This window comes from Gopherus evgoodei, chromosome 3 (assembly GCF_007399415.2).
Source record: "Gopherus evgoodei ecotype Sinaloan lineage chromosome 3, rGopEvg1_v1.p, whole genome shotgun sequence".
Classification (NCBI taxonomy): Eukaryota; Metazoa; Chordata; order Testudines; family Testudinidae; genus Gopherus; species Gopherus evgoodei.
The window spans coordinates 100,131,695-100,156,521 of record NC_044324.1 but is presented as its reverse complement, the minus strand read 5'-3'; the positions used below and the strand labels follow the sequence as shown (position 1 = coordinate 100,156,521).

At 44.0% G+C, this 24,827-nt stretch overlaps 1 protein-coding gene and 1 long non-coding RNA gene across 3 annotated transcripts in view; one reads left to right on the top strand and one right to left on the bottom strand.

The window, feature by feature from the left end:
* Positions 1-4,565: 4,565 nt before the first annotated feature.
* DCBLD1 (discoidin, CUB and LCCL domain containing 1) overlaps positions 4,566-24,827 on the bottom strand; it is a 75,948-nt gene continuing 55,686 nt past the window's right edge. For both annotated transcript variants that reach the window (XM_030556179.1, XM_030556180.1), the window contains exons 8-15: positions 24,299-24,514; positions 20,873-20,997; positions 15,599-15,746; positions 15,392-15,508; positions 12,148-12,238; positions 10,808-10,857; positions 9,583-9,702; positions 4,566-6,900 (exon numbers count right to left, since the gene is read on the bottom strand). In XM_030556179.1, the coding sequence (XP_030412039.1) occupies positions 6,380-6,900; positions 9,583-9,702; positions 10,808-10,857; positions 12,148-12,238; positions 15,392-15,508; positions 15,599-15,746; positions 20,873-20,997; positions 24,299-24,514 (1,388 nt within the window). In that variant the 3' untranslated portion in view covers positions 4,566-6,379. The remainder of the gene's footprint in view (positions 6,901-9,582; positions 9,703-10,807; positions 10,858-12,147; positions 12,239-15,391; positions 15,509-15,598; positions 15,747-20,872; positions 20,998-24,298; positions 24,515-24,827) is intronic.
* On the top strand, positions 7,241-24,409 carry LOC115648499. The gene is made up of 3 exons (XR_003999576.1): positions 7,241-7,351; positions 10,495-10,552; positions 24,325-24,409. It is a non-coding gene; the product is annotated as an uncharacterized LOC115648499 (long non-coding RNA).

The window sequence follows — 24,827 nt, the reverse complement described above, 5'->3', positions numbered from 1 at the left end:
GCAAGTAGACCTCCATTCCAGGGGTGGCTCTGCTCACCTCTGCACCTGAGCTGCATGCCCCAGGCCTACCTGAGGGCACCCAAGGAGCATGAGATGGAAGAAATTCCAGAGTTGAGCCCTTTCCTCCATTCAGGGACCTGATGAAGAGAGTGCAGTTCCTCGTGCACTCCCTCTATAGCCAGACTTTGGGGGCTGGGGGGGGACATAACGCTGCTCTGACTGGAAGAATTCTACACTGAGTGGTGTGTTTGAGTCGGACTGATCTGCAAACGCAGAGATGGACACTCAAAGCCGTGTGAGGCATAGTCTGATAATCCAGACATTGCCTAGGAAAGGGGGTTAAACTCCCACCTACATTAATGCTTTGTCTTGAGGTCCCAGTTAGGATTTAGGGTTCACAGGCGCTGCCTCTGGAGTCTCTCAGTTAACAGACCAGCCTGCAAAGGTGAAGGCTGCATCATGCTTGGGGCCACGGCTCAATCTCATAGGGCTACCATGTTTAGCCATAGCCCCAGCATGGCAGATACACTAGCAACCAGGTGGCGCCTTACTCAACAAGTAGAGTCCTGAGAAGGAAGGGTTCGGTGGAGGGGAAAGTGGGGGAATGTTTCTGCCTGAACATTGCACCAGCCCAATTAGGCTAACTGCCAGCTCAATTCTGCACAACCTCCCTTGCAAGTCCCTTCCTGCAGTTCATACCAGTGTTTGCTCACTGCATGGTTCACAGCAGGGCTTTTCAAACACCTTTCAGCAGCTACTCTATTCCTACCCCCGGTGTCTTGGTTTCCCTTGGAAGGGGTGGGGCTCAGCAAGGTATGAGAAGAGTATTTGCCTTCCAAGTGCAGATGATTGTCCTTGCCCAGCATGTTAGAATTGAAAAGGCTGCATTCTCCTGGCCAAAGACTTGTCAAGGGATGAAGCAGAGATAAAATGGAGACAGACCCAAACACTATTTTGAGGGGGAGGAGGGGAGAAACAACTTGTATAACCTCTGCCTGTTGTAGGAACTGTGGGATTTATGGGCACTGACAGCCACCAGAACTCGGTGGAAAGTTATGAACGCAGTATGCTTAGGAGCAGCAGTTCTCCATTGTTGGGGTAGGATAGACATAATACAGGATCTGCAGGCAAAGGGCCTAACTACAGTAAGGAAGTTTGCCTTAAGAGTGCAAACTCCTCCATGCGTCTGCCTGAATCAGGGCTGTAACCCATTAAATTGCAATAGGAACGGCCTTTGGAGTTTATATTTGGTGTGGAAATAGACACTCCTCAATAAGTGTTTTATTCTATCTGTCTTGCTGACCACACCTCAGAGAAACAAAGTCACCAGCAGCAGCATGAACCCCAGATACACAAGCTACTGCCAGGGAGAGGACGGTTCTGTTTTTCACTTCCAAAAGCACCAGTGTCCATGGTGTGCCTAGGTTTAGACTGCAAGCATGGCCAGTGCCCCACAGGAGATGAGAGGAGACCACACACATGAGGACTGCTCAGATAGAAAGGGGCTGTGTACTAGGAGCAAGAACTACACCAGGGAGTGCCTGCCCCAGGCCCAGATCAGGACAATCAACTCAGCCCCCACGTTGCCCTGCTGGAGCTGTGATGGGTCCATGGTAAGAACCAACTAGACTAGCATAAGCAACAAAAAATCCTGTGGCACCTTATAGACTAACATATATAAAATATTCACCCACAAAAGCTCATGCTCCAATACATCTGTTAGTCTATAAGGTGCCACAGGACTCTGTTGCTTTTTACAGCTCCAGACTAACATGACTACCCCTCTGATACTAGACTAGCATAGCAAGCCAGAGGCACTAAATAAATTTCACCCCACAGGTTTAGGGGGTGCACTTGGGTTTGCTCCTTGGGGAGCATTTGGCTGGGGTTAGGCCAGCCAAGCTCACAAAAAACAGTTGCTGCTGCAACCAATTCAAGTCTCACAGGGCAGCAAATAGTCCCTTATGGGCATGGCCCACAGCCCGAGGCAGTCAGGATTTCCCACTAGGGCTCTGCCTGGGCCATGGAGCTCAGCCTTGTCCTTCCTAGGAATTCCTAACCCTCACTGCCCTAGCACCCCGAGCCTCACAGAGTAGGCTGAGGCAGCCCTTACCTTGACTTGAGACCTGGCCTGAGCAGCTTTGCATGAAAGCGAATCACTCCAAGGGAAAGCAATACAGGCATGGTCCTGCTGGCTTGCAGAGCTGCTGGCCCACCTGCAGCAGCAGCAGCAGGCTGAGCCCAGGGAGGCTGCCCCCCCTGCGGTCCCATCTGGGCTGGCAGGCTGCCAGAAGGCAGCAAACAGGAAGTGGCCTTGAGGAGGTATCTTATCATGGCTCCAAATCTTCTGCCAAGTTCCATGAGATCTTACGGCTCCAAGTCCTGTGAGATCTCAAGCCTACCCCAGAAGTCCTGTAGGGGTTAGACAGCTTGTTGGACCTGGCCTGTGTGATCTTTTTTGCCTTCTCCCATAGTGAGCCATTAAATACACCCCCTCACAAGGCTTGGGGCCTCTTGGCAGGACCCTTAACAAAGCATTCCATGATGTAGAAAGTGCAATAGCTTTGTGTACCAAATGCATAGCATACGTGTGGCTTTATAGTCCCAGAACTGCACCTGGGAGGTAGTGATTGAGAAGCTGCAGTGGAGATTGAGCCGCATATGACCCATTTAAAAAAAATAAATAAAAGGGTTTGGTGGAAAAACATGGCACTCACTCCTCCAGGGTCAAGTCACTAAAATATGGGGGAAGGCGACTAAAAATATTTGGGGAATTTTTTAAAGCACTTTCCTGTGACTATTAAAAAAACAAAACATTTCATTGAGATTAATCAGGCTGTGTGTTGAGGCATGTTTGGGTGCTAGCAAGAGGATAAATAAGCAGGTACTAACATGAACTGCACAGTGATATTCAGACAGGACTTTGCAGACGGAGGAATCAATTGGCCGAGGCATGCCAAAATTATTATTATAGTACAAGCCATGTCATCAGTCGCTTAATAGCCTGACATTGATATGCTCCCTCAGTGCCTCTTCCTGACAGCCTGGGCATAGCTTTGATGACCTAGGGCCAGTCTATACTAGAAGCTGCAGCACTTCTATGCCAGTGGGTAGGGGTCTACCAAATTCACAGTTCATGTTGGTCAATTTCATGGCCACAGGTCTTAAAATTGGATCTGGGTCCAGATCCAAAAGAGGATGGGGGGTTCCACAGCTGTTGTAGGGGGGTTGCAGGATTGCCATATGCACGTCTGTGCTGCCTTCAGAGCCCAGCAGCTCAAGTGTTTCCTGACTGAAGTGTTCCCAGAGTTTCCTGCAGCTGGGGTGGGGGGGACTCCCAAAGGCAGAGGTAGGTCTGATCTCCCCAGTGCTGCTGGGAGCTCCCCAACCAGGGGCGCCTAGCTACTAGTCAAGGCCAATGGTGGATTAACACATGGACCCAGGGGCCCCAAACAATTTGAAAAAATGGGTGACTCAGCCCTGGCAGGAGACACAGGGTAGAAGCTCCGAGCCCCAGCAGGTGCTGCGGGGGGCTGAAGCCCTGAGCTTGGATGCCCTGAACCCTGGCAGGAACCACGCGGAAGGGGAGGGGAGCAGAAGCCCCGGAGCTTGAGCGCCCAGAGCCCAGGCAGGAGCCATGGGCGGCAGGACAGCTTCAAGCTGGGCAAGAGCTGCTCGGGCTGGAAGCCCCGAGCCCTGGTGACCCCCAACCGGAGCCACTGGGTGTGTGCGTGGGAGGTCGGGGGTAAGGAGCAGCAGCCCCCAGCCCTGGCACCCTGAGCTCCAAGAAGAGCCGCAGAGGGTGGATCCCCGCAGCCTAGGGCTGGGCTGCTGCAGCACAGAAGCACGGATGATACACCCTCACTCCTGTGCCGCCTGTGGAGATGGGTCTGATCTCCCTCCAGTAACAGCTGTGGGGAAGGATCAGTCCCATCCATCCCCAGCGTGGCTGATTTCAGGGAGATCTTATTTCACCATCTGTGACACATTTTCCACAGCTGTGAAATTGGTAGGACCCTACCAATGGGAGACAGATCTCCCGATAAGGTAATAAAACCACCTCGAGAGGCTCTCCCACCAACATAGCGCTGCCCATACGAGGCGCTTAGGTCGGTGTAACTTACATCACTCAAGGCACTTATTTACCCCCTTGAGCGACGTGAGTGGGAGAGTGTACAAGCCTTTGCTTGTTTGCGGAGTAACAAGTCGGAGTAATTGGGTGGGTGGAGTATTAGTATCATGCTCATGAGGAGGGTATCTTCATCCCTTACTCATTATATAAATCCAGCATGGAGTTTAGTCTTAATTTCTTCCTCGGCTCTCTTCCCCTGCCCCAAAAGTTATGGGTCACAGAGACTAGATGAGGTGGAATGATGATAATTTTCTTTTTTAGCAAGGCCGTTATAGTCACATTAGCAGCACAACTGTTACTTTTGCACATGGTAAGGAACACCTATTTCTGGGTGTTTGTCAAATTTCTTCTCCCTCAGGATATGCAACAGCGGGTGTGTGAAGTGATGATAAAACAGAGCTAGACTCCAGTCCTGCCTGATAGAGTTGCAAAGGTTGGTGTCCTTTATTTACACATGTATGTAAACAACAAAAGTAAACAATACCACCCAATGTGGTGTAGCAAATCTGCTGCTGCAGTTTTACTTCAGGACTTGAAGTGTTTCATACATTTCACAGAAATTGCACTGACAGCAACATGGGAAGGCTACATAGTTACACTGGTTTTTCAGCACAGGAGAGACACCAACATACACTCTCCACCATTTAGTTCAGCACCAGCAGAAGGTCATTGCACCATTACAGTCCACAGCACATGCACAGTGAAACAAGCACAGGAAAACTAGCAAGAGCTTGTTTTAGGACCAGGTAGGGCATGTTCTTAAATAAAATAATAATACTACTTTGTACTTTTATAGCACCTTCCACCCAAGGATCTCACAGCGCTTTACAAAGAATTAATTTAGCTTCACTACTACCCGTTCAGGCTGGTCAATATCATTCCATTTTATGGATGGGGAAACTAAAGATCCTGAGAAGCTAAGTGATTTGCCCAAGGCCACACATCTGTTAACAGAACTGCGATCAACTTGCTGGTTCTCAGCTCCGTGCCTTCAATACATGATTGTTCTTCCTTCCAACAAGAGTAGGACTTCTTGACATTTTACAGTAAGTTTTTGAGTACAAAACAAGGCCCCACTGTTGCATGGAGAATACCAATGGACAGCTCCTGCCTCCACCCGGAGCCCCGTTAATTTCAGGGAGGTGCCAGGCGGGTGAATGGTCACAATGCACAATGCATTGCTAGTATCGTGCCCAAACAAGAATCCAGGATGACCTTCCCAGCAAAAAGAAACTATTTGAAAACAACTTTGCTGATGTGATCTCCAACAATTGAAAATGCCATAGCAAACCACATATACTTTGCACTGCCTGGTCTGCAAATACTTCAGAAGGGACAAAACTCTAAACTGAAACGAAAAATAATCCAAGACTTCAATGAAAAGTTTAAAACTTACACTGCCCGTAAATTGTCCTAATTCACATTTTAGCTCTACAGACACTTCTTGAAAAGCCAGATTCACAGATGTAGATTTTGTATATTCCAAAAAAGATGATGTGACAGTGATCACCACAATGAAAAACACTCTGCTTGAACCAAGACTGGCTGCAATGTTTTCCACTTGTCTTTAAAATAAAAAACAACATGGACAGACTCATCCTGCATCCTAATATCAAATTAAATTCAAGCATGTAAAGACTGCTTCTAAAAGAGTAGCTGCTAAGTCTGATTTGAGTATCACAATGAATTGCTCATCCACCCTCTTGTGCACATTTATGCTTCAAGTAGTTTTATTTCTTCTGCTCTTCAAATATAAAACTATTAAAATGCCTTATTTCCAGCTATCCTGGGAAAGGACATGAACCACCACAGCCATAGGAGAATACAGTTTAAGACTGCTAACACAAGAGAAGATAGAATTAAGTTCATGTGAGCATAAGATTTTTTTGTTCAAGAACTTCTGCAACAGCTGTTTCCCCTACTATTTAAATACATAGAACAAAACAGATGAAAGGAAACTCAGTTATTTTTCTTAAATAAAAACTATGTACAAATTGCACATATTACAAATCAGTTACAGAATGTAGAGTCTTTACTGATAATTTTCTCTTGCCATAGTCAGTGATTATCAGAGTACTCTGGTCTTCAAGTGTCAGAACACAACAGAACTGCAATATTATGTACTCAGGCTGAGTTTGTCTTCTAGCTGCCCCAGTGGAATCCTTTTAAACTAGAATACATTCATTCCAGTAGCTACATAGTAACACTGTTCACTAGATAGAGCAGCAAATCTCTCAACTCAGCAAGTCACAAGAGTGCTGTCATTGCTGTCTGGTTTATTGGTTTTAGGCAGTCTCTGGGTGTTGAATAACCCTCATTCACCAATGAATTAGTTCGTGGCTTCCGATAGTCAGTACAGTAGTCCACTGAACTCAAAACACTGTTAACTTTAGGTTTATCATAGCTGATTAGACTCTGCGGTGTCTGATAGTCCCCATTCCTGACATCGGTCCTACCCGCATTACTGAAACTTCCAGCAGAAAGGGAATGCTTATGAGCAGAAGAAATTACAGGTACATTGTAGTCATTCTCAGAGGAAAAATTGTTCTCTCTTCCTAGATGCCTTTCTATAATAGGGGTGGCATATTCAGGGACCTGGTTGGTCAAGGGCAACGCATATTCGTGACAGCTAGCTCTGTGCGGGCAGTGATAGTGGTTCTCGATCACTGAACTATCTTTCTTCTCCTCATCCTCTGTGTCCATTGGTTTGAATGTGGATCCTTTTCTTGTTACCATCCCAGTTCCGATCATGAGAGGCTGCTGATAATCTAGAAAGAAGCATTAAAAGCTCAAAAATATAGACAGACTATTGGTTTCTTTGATTTTACCATATATAATGTAACAGGAGGCAGAGTTTAAAAACATTAAGAGACCCAGCTACTATATCGGTAGGAATTCTCATTCAGAATGTAAGAAAACTCAGTTTGTGCCAACCTCCTTCATTCAGTGAAGGAATCATTATTTGTCAGAGGTAGTTATGGTTCTAGTGCGAGGATAAAAGTTCAGTGTCAGCAGGATATGGGCTTCTTGATAAGTCTGGCAAGGGATCTTGCATGAAGCTGATAGGAATTTTTTTCACATGTGAGAAGTTCTCTATGATGCCTAAAGGAAGGTTAACCTCCTCCCCCACCCTCAGTTCCTGCATTACTAACAAGGAATCTTAGGACAGTCAAATGGCAAGTGGAAGGAGAAAGTTGAATGGGACAACAACCAAGGAAGGTAGGTGTTGGAGTCCAACGAGTTAAGGGAAGTGTGTAATGTGTGATATTGGCTTGGGGCTGGAGGTGAGGGAAGAGTGGGAACAGCAAGGAAGGCAATTACTGGACAGGTCACCTAGATCTGAGAGGATAGCAGGAAGAGGATCAGAACCAGTAAATGAGCCATGGAGGAGCCAGAGGTAAGATCGGAGGACTGCAGTGTCAACAGGGATGTTTGCAACTCCAATCCAAGAAAGCCCCAGCCAAAGGATTAGCTTGGTAAAGTAAGAGAAACTTGCAACATTTTCACTAGCCTGAAACTAAGAAACTAAAAACTGTCCCCTTCTCTTTGCAGATGAACTAACCTGCACAGCTCTGTTATAAAGCATTGATAGAGACTGCCACGTTTTGGTGTAGTCCTTAGAAAGTTCAATTCAGTTTTTGTTTTGGCTTTGAACTTCATCTCCGACATGAGCTGAATTCAGCCCTACGTCCCCTGGGGAAATTCTCTGGCACTTCTTGTTCTGCATCTCAAACTACACTGTAAACTCTTTGAGACAGAGAAGGTCTTGTCTTTATCTGTAGAGTGCTGAGACTACTGGCGTACTAAATAAATAACAAATCGTTCTCTGATGCTACTCCCACCTTCAGTTCCATGGAACTCCTAATATGTTGTGATAAAGAAATCCCAGAATGGATCTGGATACTTTAGGGACTAGTAAGTACTAGAGAATTTGACAGTGAAGGATTATATTAGGGATTTATTTAGGTTGGATATTAGAAAAAACTTTTTCACTCAGAGAGTGGTGAAACACTAGAATGGGTTACCTAGGGAGGTGGTGGACTCTCCTTCCTTAGAGGTTTTTCAAGTCAGGCTTGACAAAGCCCTGTCTGGGATGATTTAGTTGGGGACTGGACTAGATGACCTCCTGAGGTCCCTTCCAACCCTGATATTCTATGAATCTATGATTCTATGATTTAAAATGAAACCAAACCAAACCATTTCTAAGGCGAATGCCCTCCACGACCTGGTTATTCAGGTGCCTTGAGCACACATTCCTGGGCTTAGCTCACCTTTTTCAGCTTTACCGTTTGCTTTTAAGGCAAGTATTCATAAAATACCAAATCTCAAACACTGCCTGTATAAATCCCCAGAATTTAGAAATTTTCACCCCATGGCATGAGCGCTTGGAACCCTCTATAAAGTAGCGGCCATCAGGCAAAAAGCGTGGATCCATGCTGGGTATCATCTCACATAACCACAAGTAATATTTACTCAACCCTCTCATATAAACTTTTTTTTTTAATAGACCATCATAAAAGTATTTATTCAGAAGGATCCTGTTACAGCAAGCACCAATACATCCATATTAGTGTTATATAGAATTCAAATTAACCCCTAGTCACAGTTTATTTTATTTGGTCTTCACTGCATTTCTCTGCCAACTGATATCAAAGGCAAGCTGGAATTTTGGGATGCTGGGGATAGCAAATTAGTCTTGCAGGGAAGATCCATGCAGTGCTGACTGATCCTATAAAATGGCTGGGTTCACTAACCTTTCCAGACAGAGACAACATAGGCAGGGACAAGAGGTGCTTAGAGAAGTAATGAAGTATCCCTTTGGGATACAAACAGGAACTGATGGCTGGAATTTGCTCTGTCCAAACAATGAGTTGCAGCTAAGCTAACACAGCAGATTAATACATCATTGTTTTACTTAACTAGGTTGACCTCAGGGGGCCTGGCTTCCACAGCGGTTCAGGCACTAAGTGACATGAACAGAGGTCTCAATATGATCTCTAGTTAGGCATTAGGCCACAGCTCAAATTGTTGGACAAACTTTATTCAGGTCACTCAACTTTTGTGAAGAAATAAGACATTAAATACAAGCGTGACTAAAGAAACATTAAATCCCAATCAGCAATGGCAGTCTAGTCTATTTTAGTCAGGTCTATCACTTAAACTATGACTGTTTCACAAGGAGATAACAAATCTCTCTCCACATCGTGGAGGGAAGTTTTAATTTCAAAACTAAGGAGAGTTAAGAAATCTCCTGTATGTTTTTCCAATATATTCTCTCATTTCACTAGTTCAATGCCCAAGGGTAGGCATATTAATTCCTGGGTCCTGCCTCACATGTTTACTCTTGATGCACCCAGAGTTTTGCTCGGATAACATTTGCCACCCCTCTCGCCATTATGTACTATACATCCAGAAGAGAGTGTATGGGTCTCAAAAGACATAACTGTTACCTGCCATGTCACTTGTGACTAGATCCAGCTTTCGTGGAGTCTCCTTTTCATTATTATAGGTGATGGTAAATTCCGCTGACTGATGTCTGACAAAGGGCTGCTTGATCTGTTTCCAACAACCTAGAAGCAATAAATGAACACAGAAAACATTAAGGGCTTGTCCACATGAACACTTAGTTCACGGCAAGCTGGGGTATACATCTACCCTACACTAGCCTATTGGGCACTAAGTGTCCGTGTGGATCCTGCTACTGTGCACTAACTAGTATGCTTTGAATTACACTATTCCAAAACAGGAGTAAATTAAAGCACGCTAGGGAAATTTTAGTGCATGGCAGTGGGGTCTACCTGAACATTTAAGGTATGTCTATGCTGCAGTAAAACATCCGCAGCTGACCGAGGCCAGGGCATTGGGGTTGTGAACTTGCAGTATAGATATTCAGGCATAGGCTGGAGACTGGTCTCTCGGGCCCTCCCCCATCATGGGATAAGTATTATCCTTTGGCACCTTTTGAGAGAGAGGAGTATTCTGTGTTGGCCTATTTCAAGGCTGCTTTAGAGACAAGTGGAGGGGAAGTGAATTTCTTTTGCTTTCTTCTGTTTCAGATGGATGTTTCACCATTTAATTGGCAGAGGAGGAGAGTGCTCCACTAGAGAGAAACTAAATAGCAGCTGAACTCAGATTTCCTACCCTAAATGAAACCCACCCTAGACAGGCTAATCAACTGACACACACAAAAAATGTCACTTCAAAAGATGTTACTTCAGTTTTTGCAGGCATCTTCCAAAAGCAAAATCCCCCAGACAATGTTCTCTTCAGATATGATGAATGAAGCATAATTCAGTATTATTGGGCTTTTTTAGGAGTTAGGGAAAGAAAGCCACATTAAAACCATGTCTTGGCCTCCTTAGGGAGAGGCTAACCTCATGTGCTGCAGAAGAGAGAAGGAAAGAGGCAATTTGCTGAACGGTAAGTGTTTTTTCCAGTGGGAACACTCTCAAAGTTTGTGACCCAAAGTTTCTCTTTCACTTGCTAATTGCTTTTCTGTTGTGGAAGCTATGCGATGGCTGCTGTTTTCAGGTGGCACTAGTAGTGGTATCATTTTCCCTAACCCCTTTTGTGATACTGTGAATTAAAATGAAAGGAAGATGATGCAATTGATGTTCAATTGTTTGATCCTTCCCACCAACCCACAGAAAGGAGAGAGCATGATTCTCCACTAACCTGGGTTCTCTGCATCAGATGAACCATAAGCACCTCCTTTTGTCTCTCTCCTGTAAGACAGGAATATATTCGTAAGGTTTTGTCCGTCACCGCACTTCACCTTCATGCCTTAGCTTCAGTGGAGAGAACTATCATATTTACCAGCTGAGGAAAATCATCCCCCTTTAGTTTCTGGGTAACAGCACTTATTACAGTAGGGGACATGAATGCTAATCTTGTTATATTTGTTTCCCCCCAGCTATCTGAGCTGGCAAAAGACACTGGAAAACAGTGACCTCTTAGCAGTTCATGTTCCTGTATGCCAGTTATCTTCCTGGCTGTGTTAGGATTGCTATCCTGAATTCTTTGCACAGTTGTTAGAAACTCTAGATTAGGTACTGGATTCTGAGGAGATGCAAGCCCTTTTCATAAGGAGGTGATGTCAAAAGGAACTTTGTCCCCTGTCCCAAACTTCATCTGCTGACAGGAACATTTGTATCCACTGGGCAGAGCTCAAATTAATGGAAGAGTAGGGGGTGTATAAGCGAGTGAAATTTACCTTTTTCCAGCCTTCTCAACATGTGTGACAGCTGACGAGCTTTACTTCCCAACATGTGTTTTATACACTCTTACATGGCAGCTCTGAATTTGGCCCACTGAGTTACATATCAAGGAACCAGCAGAGATGAATGTAGCAACACTACCAATAAGAGGGGGGTAAAATAGCTTCCACTCTACTTTCTTTTGGTTCCTAGGTGTGCAAGTTACACCAGCCTAGACTCAGTTATTAGTCAGTAAATGGAGTAGATAGGTCTGAGGCAGATTAACCAAATTATATAGGAATCGGAGCTAGCGTAAGGGGTGCTACTTTACATCACCTCTGTATTTGGCTAGTCTACACTGGCAACATTAAATGTATCTACTGCGGCAGTGCTTTAACATGGCTTGTGTAGTCACGGCACAGAGCTCTCCCAGAGCTCTAAAAAACCCACTTCCACGAGGGACGCAGCTCCCAGCACTGGTGCACTGTCTACACTGGCACTTTACAGCGCTGAAACATGCTGAGCTCAGGGGGGAGTTTTTTCACACCCCTGAGCAAGAAAGTTGCAGCGCCATGTAGACAAGCCCTTAGCTTCACAGGGCCACCTATGGCATGGGGCCCCAGGCAACTGCCCTGCTTGCTACCCATTAACACTGGTCCTGGCTTTTATATGCAGAAAAACAGTTGTTGTGGCACAGCTGAGTCATGGACTTTTTATAGCATGTTGGGGGGGTGGACGTTCAGAAAGAAAAAGGTTGAGAACCCCTGATCTATGCCACTATAGCTGTTTTAATTTATATGATGAAAAATAAAATCTTACCTTCGTATGGCTGCACAGATACAAATCCCAGAGAGCAGGAACAGACACAGCCCTACTAAGACTGGGACAACTATAGCTGTAAGTTTTAACCCTGCAGGGAAAAAAAATTAACAAAAGGTAACAAGAGCACAGTTTTCCAGAACTAGATACATTTTGTTTTTAGGAAAATGCCCTGAAAATCAATATATGATAAAAATCTTAACTCAAGAGTGCGTGAAAAAGTGAAGGCACAATACTGCAGGAGGCTGTGGGCCAAATTTAGGTTTGATGTCAATAGGTGCAGTTATATTGATTCCAAAAGAGCTAAACCCATTTTCTCTAGGTCTCTGTGTTGCTCAAAACCTGTATACATCCTTCCAAAGGTAATTTCTTTCTTATTATAGTCTGGGCTGGTAGAACCACCTATTAAGGTTGCCTGACGCTTCCCATTATAAAGATCCTATTTTCAATTGTAACTTTGTGGGGGAGAGGGGACTGATACAGAATGAACTCAGGGAGGAAGACCAGGACTGGGAACCAGTCTTAGGGTGAGGGGAGAGAAACAGACTGGAGGAGGAGCCTGGAGAGGGAGACTGGAACTGACTGGGCCAGGAGCCAGGGATGAGAAACCTGTAAAGTAGAGACTGGAGCTGGGTAGGCAAAGAGAATAGGACCATGACAAGGAGCCGGGGTGGGGAAAAGACAGGTCAGGGAAAGGTTGAAGAAGAGCCCTGAGTCTCTCCATCCTCTGTTGTCATTAAATATCTTTGAAATCCACTGGCAAAGTGCTTGTCTGAGCCCATTGGGATCAGTTACTTCATTAGAGTCAGTGGCAGAGGCCTGTGCAGTGGAACTAAAGGTTCCAACCCTGCTGATAAACCATGGGGTATCAATAAGACAGCACATGAGAGAATTTGTTTTTTCAGTTTGCTTTTTGAAAAAACTTTGAAATTACACACACAAATCTAATAAGAATATTAAGGTTGCAAAATTAAGCATGGAAAACTTAGGAAATGCCAAAATTAAGGTTTCCTCTGCAATTTTAATTTGTCACCCTTATGTGTATGCATTATGGCATAGCCTTTAATTACATGATCCCATACTATTTTTTCCCATAGGCCTCCTAATAACAAGAATTATTGTTATAAGCTGGGAGTGCATCAGTTGGAAGTAACAGAGGAGGAGGAGGAGAAGGACCTTGGAGTATTGGTTGATCACAGGATAACTATGAGCCGCCAATGTGATATGGCTGTGAAAAAAGCTAATGCAGTCTTGGGATGCATCAGGCGAGGTATTTCCAGCAAAGATAAGGAGGTGTTAATACAAGGCACTGGTCAGACCTCATCTGGAATACTGTGTGCAGTTCTGGTGTCCCATGTTTAAGAAGGATGAATTCAAACTGGAACAGGTACAGAGAAGGGCTACTAGGATGATCCGAGGAATGGAAAACCTGTCTTAAGAAAGGAGACTCAAAGAGCTTGGCTTGTTTAGCTTAACCAAAAGAAGGCTGAGGGGAGATATATTGCTCTCTATAAATATATCAGAGGGATAAATACCAGGGAGGGAGAGGAATTATTTAAGCTCAGTACCAATGTGGACACAGGAACAAATGGATATAAATTGACCATCAGGAAGTTTAGTCTTGAAATTAGATGAAGGTTTCTAACCATCAGAGGAGTGAAGTTCTGGAACAGCCTTCCAAGGGCAGCAGTGGGGGCAAAAGACATATCTGGCTTCAAGACTAAGCTTGATAAGTTTATGGAGGGGATGGTATAATGGGATAGCCTAATTTTGGCAATTAATTGGTGTTTGACTATTAGCGGTAAATATGCCCAATGGCTTGTGATGGGATGGGATCTGAGTTATTACAGAGAATTCTTTCCTGGATGTCTGGCTGGTGAGTCTTGCCCACATGCTCAGGGATTAGCTGATTGCCATATTTGGGGTCAGGAAGAAATTTTCCTCCATGGCAGATTAGCAGAGGCCTTACTCTGCAGCGTGGGGCATGGGTCGTTTGCTGGAAGATTTTCTGCATCTTGAAGTCTTTAAACCATGATTTGAGGACTTCAATGGCTCAGACACAGGAATGGGTGGGTGAGATTCTGTGGCCTGCGTTGTGCAGGAGGCCAGACTAGATGATCATAATGGTCCCTTCTGACCTTAAAGTCTATGATTCTACCTCAGTCAACCTTTGGGTTTATTAGAATAGCAGCAAAAGTGCTTTTCAGTTAGAATGTATTCCTATTAATCTTACTCAATTCCAAGCACCCACTCAGACTTCTATTCATAGTTAGGGAAGGTAAGGTGTATTGCCCTGGTTGGTCTTTTGAGTCACTGACCTAATTTATGATTATTTAGTTTGGATATATCTTTTTGTACAGCACTGGAGAGAGAGAGAGAGTGTGTGTATATTAGAGACAGAGAGAGAGAGAGAGAGAAAGAGAACGAACACACACCTCTGGAAACCCAAGGATTCTAAGGTCTCTAGCAGATTATCCTCTGCCAAACCACCATTGTAAGAACAAGTGGGTTTTATTTTATTCCAAAAAACAGAGTCAGTCCCATGTATCAAAACAGTGCAGGACAAAATTAAGAGTGACCTGCAAACTAAAAAGAATAAATGCCCACATCACTTCTCTCTGATTCACAAAGATAAAGACAACCTGAAAATTGTTTTAAAGGTGTTTTTTGCACTTTAAAAATTTTTCTTTTAAATTAGAAATTCAGGTCTTGTCTACTCAACTTTTCCTCAAAGACTCTAGGGACAAGTAGAAAACTGGTAGATTTAGGACATCACACAAACCAAGGAAGTGAAACCAATTAAATGAAAGAGGAAAGGATTTTTATTCAGACTATTTAAGAGTTTAGGGTTTGTTTTTGTTAACATCTATTAAATTCAAACACCTGAAAAACATTTGGAAGAAAAGTTATTTGTTTAAAAAAAAAAAAAATCAACATCACTGTCCCTTCAAAGGTATCAATCTACTTTTCTGAGTCTGTCAAAGGAGACAAAATAGGTAAGGTAACACTGGATATATAGATAAATAAAACATTTTTTAAAAAAATAAGGATTTCAAGTTCTCTTTATCCCTCATAAAGAAGCAAAGAGGACTCCCCTCACCCTCACGTATGCAGATAACCATTAAAGAACATTGATGAGATGGGAACAGTTTGATCTGGCAAAGTGAAGATGCCTGTTAGAACAGGAAGTATACATCTCAAAAAGATGGCACATTTTAGAGAGACCATATTGTTCTAGTGTTACCTAGGCTAGTTTCTTCTGACGGGATGGGTTCTGTGATGGTTCTGTCTTCTTTTCCAACAGCTACACCTGTGCTTTGACTTGGCCTTTGCCACATTGGGTAAGTAAATGAGTTGTTAGCTGCAAAAGGAAAAGGGAAAACAACTGAGCTGTAGGGGTTTTGGGATTCCATTGCTTCACTGGCTCCTGGAAGTATTGCTTGCCACTTACTTTGCATTATTCGACAACCAATCAGCTCCACTTTCAATGCTATTCTTTGATGCCAGGTCTGTGGAATGATCCGCACGTATCGGGCCACTATAGGAGGGATAAAATTATTACGGACTACATCCTCATAATTAGAGTTGCCTTGGAATACCTGCAATTTAAAACACAAACTCTTAAATTGCTGTGTTTTCAGAGTGAGTTCTTAAAAATACAGAACATCTTAAACGTAAAGAGGGACACTTAACCTAAAACTCATTCAAAAATATCTTCAACTGTGTTGTAACTTTAGGAGTATTAGAAGTAAGTTTTAAAAGATTTAAATGTGCTAATGCATGCTACTGTGTTTGAATTAACAATACCTCCTGCATCAAAAGCAAAACAAATCTTTTTAAATCAAATCAAGAAAAATGTTTTGTAAACTACTTTTTTTCTTCAGCAAAATCTAAATGAGTGACCAAAAAGAAGTTACTCACTTTGTGCAGTAATGATGGTTCTTCGAGATGTCTCTCTCTCTATGGGTGCTCCACTGTAGGTGTGTCTGCATCCCTGCGCTGCTCATTGGAGAACTTTGGCAGAAGTGTCCGTTCAGCCCGAACATGTGCAGTCTCTCCTCATGCTGCACCATGAGGCTAGCCAGCACATGTTGGCTAACCATTCTCAGTTCCTTCGCTGCTGCAGAATCAGTGACAACTCAGAAGTAGAGGGGAGAAGGGTGTCATATGGGGACACATCTCGACAAACCATTGTTACTGTACAAGGTGAGTAACAACTTCTTCTTCAAGTAGTGTCCCCATAGGTCTTACACTCTAGGTGACTCCTGAGCAGTGCCCCTCTTGGAGGGCTGGGACTTCAGCATCAGGTTAGTTACAGATGACAGTACTGTGGAGCCAAAGATGACATCAGAGACAGAGTCCCTGGTGATCACGTAATGTTCTGCAAAGGTGTGGACTGAGGCCCATGTTGCTGCTCTGTAGATCTCTGAGATGGGGACATTCCTGAGGAAAGTGACAGATGAGGAGACTGATCTCATGGAATGTGTACGGATCGAGTCCGGAGGGGTAATGTTACAAATTTGATAGCACTGTCTGATGCAATTCGAGACCCACTTAGAGAGTCTTTGGGCTGATACTGCTGAGCCCTTACACCTTTCCACCATAGAGAGGAACAGTCTAGGGGATTTCCTGAAGGTCTTTGTCCTATTGAGGTAGAATGCAAGGGCTCTCCTAACGTCTAAGGTATGGAGTGTGGCCTCCCTATTGTCTTGGTCAGGCCTGGGGTAGAAGGTGAATAGACTGATTCATGTGAACCGAAGAGGTCACTTTAGGGATGAACCTAAGTGTAACCTTTGTCAGGGAAAAAGATTATGTACGGGGGATATGCCATCAGAGCTGCTATTTCCCCTATTCTTCTTGCTGAGGTAACTGCAATCAGAAAAGCCGTTTTCATCAATTGGTATGGTAGTGAAGAAGGTGACCATGGGTTCCAAGGGGGGGCCTAGTCAGTCCTTTCAGCACTAGGTTTCGGTCCTATGAGGGGCTAGGAAGTCGAAGTTGAGGGAAGAGGTGTGTTATTGCCTTAAGGAACCTTTTAGTGGTCGGGTGCAACAGTACTGAGCACCTCTCTATGGGCTGATGAAATACTGTAATAGCTTCCAGGTGGACTCTGAGAGCGCTCAGGGATAACCCTGATTTTTTAAGGGTCAAGGAATATTCCAGAATAGTTGGGATATGCACCAAATCTGGAACCTGGACCATTTCTGCAGGTCGGTGCATTGTATGGAGGACTTTCTGCTGTGCAGTAGAACAGGAGCTCTCTAGGTGCTGGAACCACGTAGGATCCATGTTTTGAGACAGAAGTTCCCCAGGTTGGGATGTGTGGTACAACCTTTGTCCTGAGAGAAAGGGTGCGAAGTGGTCGGAACAGAGATCAGTGACACATCACAAGCTGCATTAGGTAAGGGTACCATGTCTGTTGCGGCCACATGAGAGCAATCAAAATTATGTAAGCTCCGTCCCCTCTTTATCTTTAGCAGACCCTTCAGCAGAAGAGGAAATGGAGGGAAGGGGTAAAGAAGGCCCTTGTCCCATGCGGGGAGGACAGCATTGCCCAGAGAGTGCTGTCCAATCCCCACCCTGGGACAGTATTGCAGATACTTCTTGTTCTGGACAGTGTTCCGCGCCGTGTGAACAAGTTGTGATGTACCAATAGGTGCATCTCCTACTCGTGGTCATATGGAAATTCGTGACTGGGCTTGTCCGCTGTCTCATTTTGCGTGCCTGAGAGATAAGCAGCGGACAAGGTGATGATGTGAGAGATGCGCCTATTCCATAGTTTCATGGCCTCTGTACATAAGGAGGGTGATCTGGCTTCTCCCTGATGGTTGCTATAAAACATGCGGGCTACGTTGTCTATTAGGATTTTTGTATGTGATATGGGTATCAGCAGGAGGAAATGGGTTCAGGCGTTCCTGACCACTCCCAACTCAAGGAGATTGATGTGCAGGGATATCTCCACAGGCATACACGATCTGTGCCTCCCAATACTGGGGGGCACAATCTAAAGGGGAGGACATGCGATGGGGACCTCGCTGATACTGATCTCTCCAGTGCCAGATGGGCCAATGCCTCTGGTGATACCGGCAGCTCACATACCGGAATGTTTGCCATTCTCTCTCTGTGGCAAAGATTCAATGTCTGTGCCCAAAGAGTCTATCAATGGTACCAGACAATGATGGTTGCCATGAGGCATGGGTGTCAGATGATCTCAGTGCTGGTGGAGCAGAAGATACCAAACGAGATGGTGATCGCTTTCGGCTATTCCTGCGCTTGCTGAGGGGACTTTCTGCTCTCTTTTTGACTTGTGAGAGGGGTCCCTGGACTGTTTCTTTGACCCAATATCCTTCGAAGTCAAAGGTTAATGGGAAGGCTCATGCCTGCCAGAGGGCTGGGGTCGGAGAGCCGTCTCCATGGAGATGATTTTCTGGCAGCGCACTCTGTCCTTGCGGGATCTCAGCCGGCCCTCACAAAGGCAGCGAATGCACTGGGAGTGCTTGTCCATGACTGGGCTCGCCTCACTGCAAGTGCGACACTTGAAGCCACGAGAGCTGGGGATACCGTTCTCCAAGGCTGGGGGTCAACACTAGAACAAAAAGTCTTTTCTTCTTTTAGGCATAGCCAAATAAAGAGTCAGAAGAAAGCTAAAACGTTTTTAAAAGCTAAAGATTTTCAAATGAAAAAGGGAATTAATGATCTGCTAACCAGCTAACGGACAGCTAAAAGGTTCCGTCCCTAGCCAGGGGCAGTTGAGAAGGAATGGAGGATGGTTAGCCCGCACTTGCTGCCTAGCCTCATGGCGCAGCACGAGGAGAAAGAGTGCGCGTGTGGGCCCAACAGACACTGCTATTTAAGTTCTCTGATCAGCAGCGCAGGGATGAACACACCTAGAGTGGAGCACCCATTGGGACACTACTCGAAGAAGAACTGTTTGACTATGTTCTCTTCATTATATTTACAAAATCTATCTGATCAGTCAGCCCATTCTACACGTGGACCTTTTTATTAGTTTGTTTAAATTAAAAGTGTATAAACCTGAGGCCCTGGCTGAATTCTGTTTAAGATCATGTATAACAGTTTCTTATGAGATTTTTAAAACGATGGAGTAATGTAGAACCAATTAGAAGTTTACCCTAATGAAACTTTGATTCACATGGAATTTAAAAAACAATCAAGTCAATTTTTTTTAAACTTTTAAGAATTACCATTGTGGAATAGTGCAAACCTGAAAACTTTAAATATCTCGTTTGCATAGTTCAGAGCCGTTACTGTACAAATTTTTCACTGCAGGCAAAAAACTGAGGTTGTAGAATATTAAGGGCATGGCTACACTTGCAGATGTAGAGTGCCGGGAGTTAAAGGAGCCCTTGGAGACAGCAGCAGGGAAAACACTGCTGTGTGTTCACACTGTGCTCCTTGTGACTGTGGAGCAAGTCCATATTAGCAGGTCTTGCAACGTCACAGAGAGCAGTGCATTGTGGTAGCTACCCCAGTGAGCAAGTGGCTGCAGTGTGCTTCGGAAAGGGTTTGCAAAGCATGAGGGGCAGAGAGTGTGTCAGCATGCTATCTTGTAAGTTCAAATAGCGGCAGGGGAAAGGGGGAAACCTGACATCAGCTCCCACCCCACATCTCTCTCTCTCACTCACACACACACACACACACAAATGCAGGAGCATTCCACAGAAATGGTTTGCTCTGTGTCCCGGAGCAGATAAGCATGAGGGCTGTCAGAAATGGAGCTTTGAAAGGGGATATCTGCATGCCTGTGGCCAAATTCAAAACAATGATGAGAGTGACCACTTGACTTCAGGGTATTATGGGATGTTTCCGGAGGCCAATCACAATACAGTAATGCAACACATTGTCCACACTGACACCCCAGGGTGCAGCAAGCTCTGTGCTTCTCATGGAGGTGGATTATCAGGAATGCTCCAGCTGCAAAGTCTAGGAGCTCTAAATGCCTTGCCAGTGTGGATACCTCTGGAGTTATGGCGCCCAGGGCTGATTTAATGCATTCTAATTCGCAAGTGTAGCCAAGGCCTAAAATCCTGAGGAAGTCCACACTGTGCAAACGAAATTTCTCTCCAAACAATTTAAAGTACAGGATACATGGAGATAATAAGAACCCACTTTCTCGATTCAGAATTTTAGGGTATAGTGAGAACTGATGATTAGTTAGGCTCTGGTATTGCATCATGCTGAGCTCCCACCTGTACCACTGAAAATAATGAGAGTACACTCGGGAGCAAGCTCTTGGGATTTGTTCAGAAGTAGACCAACAACGAAATTCAATGTAATTACACTAGTGCAACCCTCTAATGTGGACCTTGTTTACATGAGATCTCTGCACTGCTTTCGTTTTAGTTCTTAAATCGATTTAAGTTAAACTTGTGTAGACTTCTGCATGGACATTTATTTTGGCTTAAGAGCAAGTATTTTGGTTTAGTTTACAACGATTCCTTGAGATAACCCAAAAAGTGGTCACACAGCCTTTTTGCACCAGTTTAACGATACTGGTTTGAAATAACACCTTTGCTTAACCTGGGGTAACTTTTGTGTGTAGCTAAGCCCACAGATGTACTGCACCAGTAAATTACATTGATTGCAGTTACACTGATGAAGACAGCCTAATCTTTCATGACAGTGAAAATCTCTCTTTCAATATCAAAGCATCTTAGAGAATTTTTCCTTTTGTGTTCCCATACCCCCCTTCACCTCCTTTTACCTTTTCTTCATTGTTTAGGATTCCTTTGTAAGTTCTCCATTTTGAGTTGTTATTTTTATAGTTCAAAATAAAGGTCTTTACGTAAAAGTTAAACTTCAGCATAGTGGATCCTGTAGTCCTAATCCCTTGTAACAAAAGAAAAAATGTATTTTGTTAGCTTTTTTTAAAAAGAACATTTTCATACACAACTCGAAAAAAAAGTGTTAAAAATAAAGGCACAGTTCTGTCTAAAAACTATTCATTCATCTCTCAAACTAAGTTTGGAGTTCAAAAAAAGAAAACAGGTTTGGGGAAGAAAATCAGTTTTATACTATGAATTTCATGGCTTCTGTTGTGTACTCCGACTTGATCTTGGAGAGTCTATAGTTTTGGGTAAAATATAATCCATTTGCTAAGCATGTTTATAGAAGTAATAATGGAAGTTACTGAAGTTGTACCAATAAGGAGAAGGAGAACCAAAACATATGTAGTAAAAATAGGCTTGGCAATAGTTTTAAACATTAAGGACTTAGAATGACACCTAACAGAAGTTGGCAGTTCGCATAAGTTAGCTTGAGTATTATGTGCTTGACCAAGGTTATGAAATAATACATGCTTGACCAAAAGTTATAAAATCTAGCAATATGTATCCTTTAATAGTTTAGCAGGGCATCATGTAATAAACAGATAAACCCAACTCAACATATACTAAAATCGTACGGGCTTTTTGCAATAAAAGCTAACCACATTAACATATCAAAACTACTAGGAAAGGGACTGACATGAATGATTGGGTTCACTGTCGGAAATGTAATTATGGTCAACCAGAATACCACATATGGACAACCAGAACCCTAAAATTGGTCTCCTGGAATACCAAATATAAATAGGGGTCTGAGACTTGAACAGATATGGTCCCAGATGTATGTGGATGGAATGAAAAAAGGCACAGAAAGGGTTGTCAAACCCATCTCTAGTTGGGACACTGGGATAATGGCATGGGCTGCCAGGCAGGAAGCCTGACCCAGCAATTTCTTCTTGTAGTGGGCTCCACTGTTTCTTCTATCTTTGGTTCTAATGGTTTCCATAAGATTACAAGTATGCACAATGTAAGATTGTAAGTAACGTGGGAAACCACATTATTGTACTTAATCTTATTCTACTTACGTGTATTGATTTTTCTATGGTTTCAATTATATTTGTATTAACTAAAACTTAATGTTTCTGTGTGTGCTTCACCTTCTTAATTAACTCTAAGTAACCATCTAAATAAAGAACTTTTTTGTTAAAGGTGTACTTTAAACCTTAGATTAATCCCAGGCTACGCTGTCAACTAATCAGTGTTGTTACATGCAAGGCATATTTAAAAAGAACACCATCACCAATGCAGGAAAAGATTTCACATGAAAGATTTAAATTATATGGTTAGGAAACTTTCAAGATGCTCTTTATGTAAATACATGCCATGGAATTTTAAAAGATTACTGACCCAAAAATGGCAATGGATCTCACAGATTATGGTCCATTACGAGGGTCTTTATCAAGTGACTGTAATTTATATTTTACAAGTGACTAATTCATATTTTTTAGACAATGCAGGGAGCTCACAACAGAAGCGCCTTTCATGTGAACATACCATTGTTTCAGTGACCAGGCTTAGATATTCATTTACTGATACAGGGAGTTCATCATAAATAGATCCTAAAAAGAGCCATTTACAGGTTGATCAGGACACAACAGCCAAGCTCTATCACTGACTGTGTGAATACATTGTATAATGTCTACAATGTAATGTTTACAGATAATTGATATGACAAAAGGCATATAAGACAGCTCAGCCCAAACCTGTGTTCCTGTATTCCCTACTCAGGAATTGTCTACCCGGTTTGTTAACTGCATCCACAACCAAGGAATTTGATGTGGGATGGAAAAAGAGGAACTCTGTGCCCTTTGATGGCACGTAATATTTTTTGTCAGATGTCTTACAAGTTGGTGGAATTGTTGCTGGGGTCCGCCAAATTTGCCTAACCAGTTCCATGATGGCATCATTCATGGGTAGGGCAACTTTAGAGGAGGCAGATGTGTGTCGAATGTCAAAAAGCTTGTGTTGGTTTCCTGAACTTCTTCTAGAGAAATGTCCAAGGAGCAACCCTCCTATAGAAGTCTTGGAATTGTTAAAGTCATCCCTAGTGTTGGGGGAGGCACTATGCTGTCATCAGGAGAAGAAAAGTGAAGGGTAGGTTCAGTGGCCTGGTCAGAGGGTTCATCCTGTTCTGCTAGAATGTCCTCAGGAGGCTGACACAGTCCTGCTATTGACAGTGCAGGTGATGGATGTGTGCTCTCCCTGGGAGGTTTGTGGTGGTAAGCAGGATGTGCCATCCCTAATGTCCAACACAGCCACTGTGGTGGAGCTGGCATAGGTGCCATCCAGGGGTACCCGTACCATTTGGATTCTTTGTATGCAGTGTGGAGGCATGTCCTGCAGTACTGCGGATGGGAGAAGAGTGGTGGGAATAAATCTCTCCATCATTGACATCATCCTTGTCACTCGAAAGAGGGGGAGCCGGGTGAGGTGGAGTGGAAGGATGATTTGGTACTAAGTGAGTCAGGATAACGTCACTGCTGAGGATAGGTGACTCAGGCATTGAGGAGACTGCTAAATCCTTTTGTATAAGAATTGACTCAGTACTGATGGTGGCATCTACTATTTAGACGTAGAGCCTCTGTCAGAGGCTGCAGTAGGGGACTTCTGTCCCGGGGAAGTCCTAGCTTCTGGCTCAGATGCTGGCCTGAGGGACTTCTCTTTTAGAAGCAGCTTAGCTGCAAGTCCCTGACTTTCCTGATCCTGGCTGTTAGCTTATGGCACTGCAGACACTTTTGAAGAATATGTGTCTCGCCAACGCAGTGGACACACTGAGTATGCCTGTCTGATGCTGGAATCGATAGCCTACAGGTGAGGCAGCATTTAAAGCCCAGAGAACCAGGCATGCCCCTGAAGGGAGAGTTTCACCCTCCCCTGAGGGGAGAACTGGCAATAACGGTTCAACAAAAACCTACTTCTAATCAGGAAAAACAAATTATGATTTTTTTTTTAATAAATGGGGAAAAGAAATGAAAAAGGGCTGACAATATATAATAAAACTAGAACTAACTTGGATATATTATTCTAGCTAAGCTCTGAGGTGCTGCTGAATACTCTGACTCATAGCCAAAGATGGTAGAGAAGGAACTGAGGGAGGACTGGCTGCACAGTGCTAGTGAACTGCCTGAAGCAGCGTGAGACGGGGACCATGCATGTGTGATCCAACCGGGCACTGCTACCATAAATCACCAATTAAGAGCACAGGGATGCACAAACACCTAAAATGGAGCACCCACAGGGACATCACTTAAAGAACTTAAGCCTCAGGCTTGGGAACCAGCCATGTTATTGAGTAGGTAACTTACCTGTTATTCTCTTTTTCTCTCCCAAGTCTACTTCCAACCACTCCCGGTGGCTGCTATGGTTGGAAGCCCATGAAATCCCTTGGACTTGAAGCCAGGCCTTATCAGGAGACCACTGAACACTTTCCCCAATTTCACTGGTCTCTTCCCAAGAGGACGATGCTGTAATATGGCTGTTGAAGATGACTCCATCTCCCAAACTCAAGGATTTATTGCAGCCTAGAAGCAATTCCAATACAGAGAGAGATGGAAGAGACAACTTGCATTTTCCCAGCATATCCCACCAAGGCCACCCACAACAACCAGCTCCTATAATTTTCCACCCTGCCATTTCTCCCTCCTGTGCTGCCATACATTAGGCATAATGTTTGCAGCAGGCAATCCAATATCAAATTAGTATGCTCCCTCTCCTTAAGCCAGCCTGTCCCACCTCCCTGAGAATGAAAGTGGAACGCCATTCATGTACCAGCACCACAGATGTAATATTATCACAACATCATGGCAGCTGCTTCTCAGCCACATGCGTTTATAT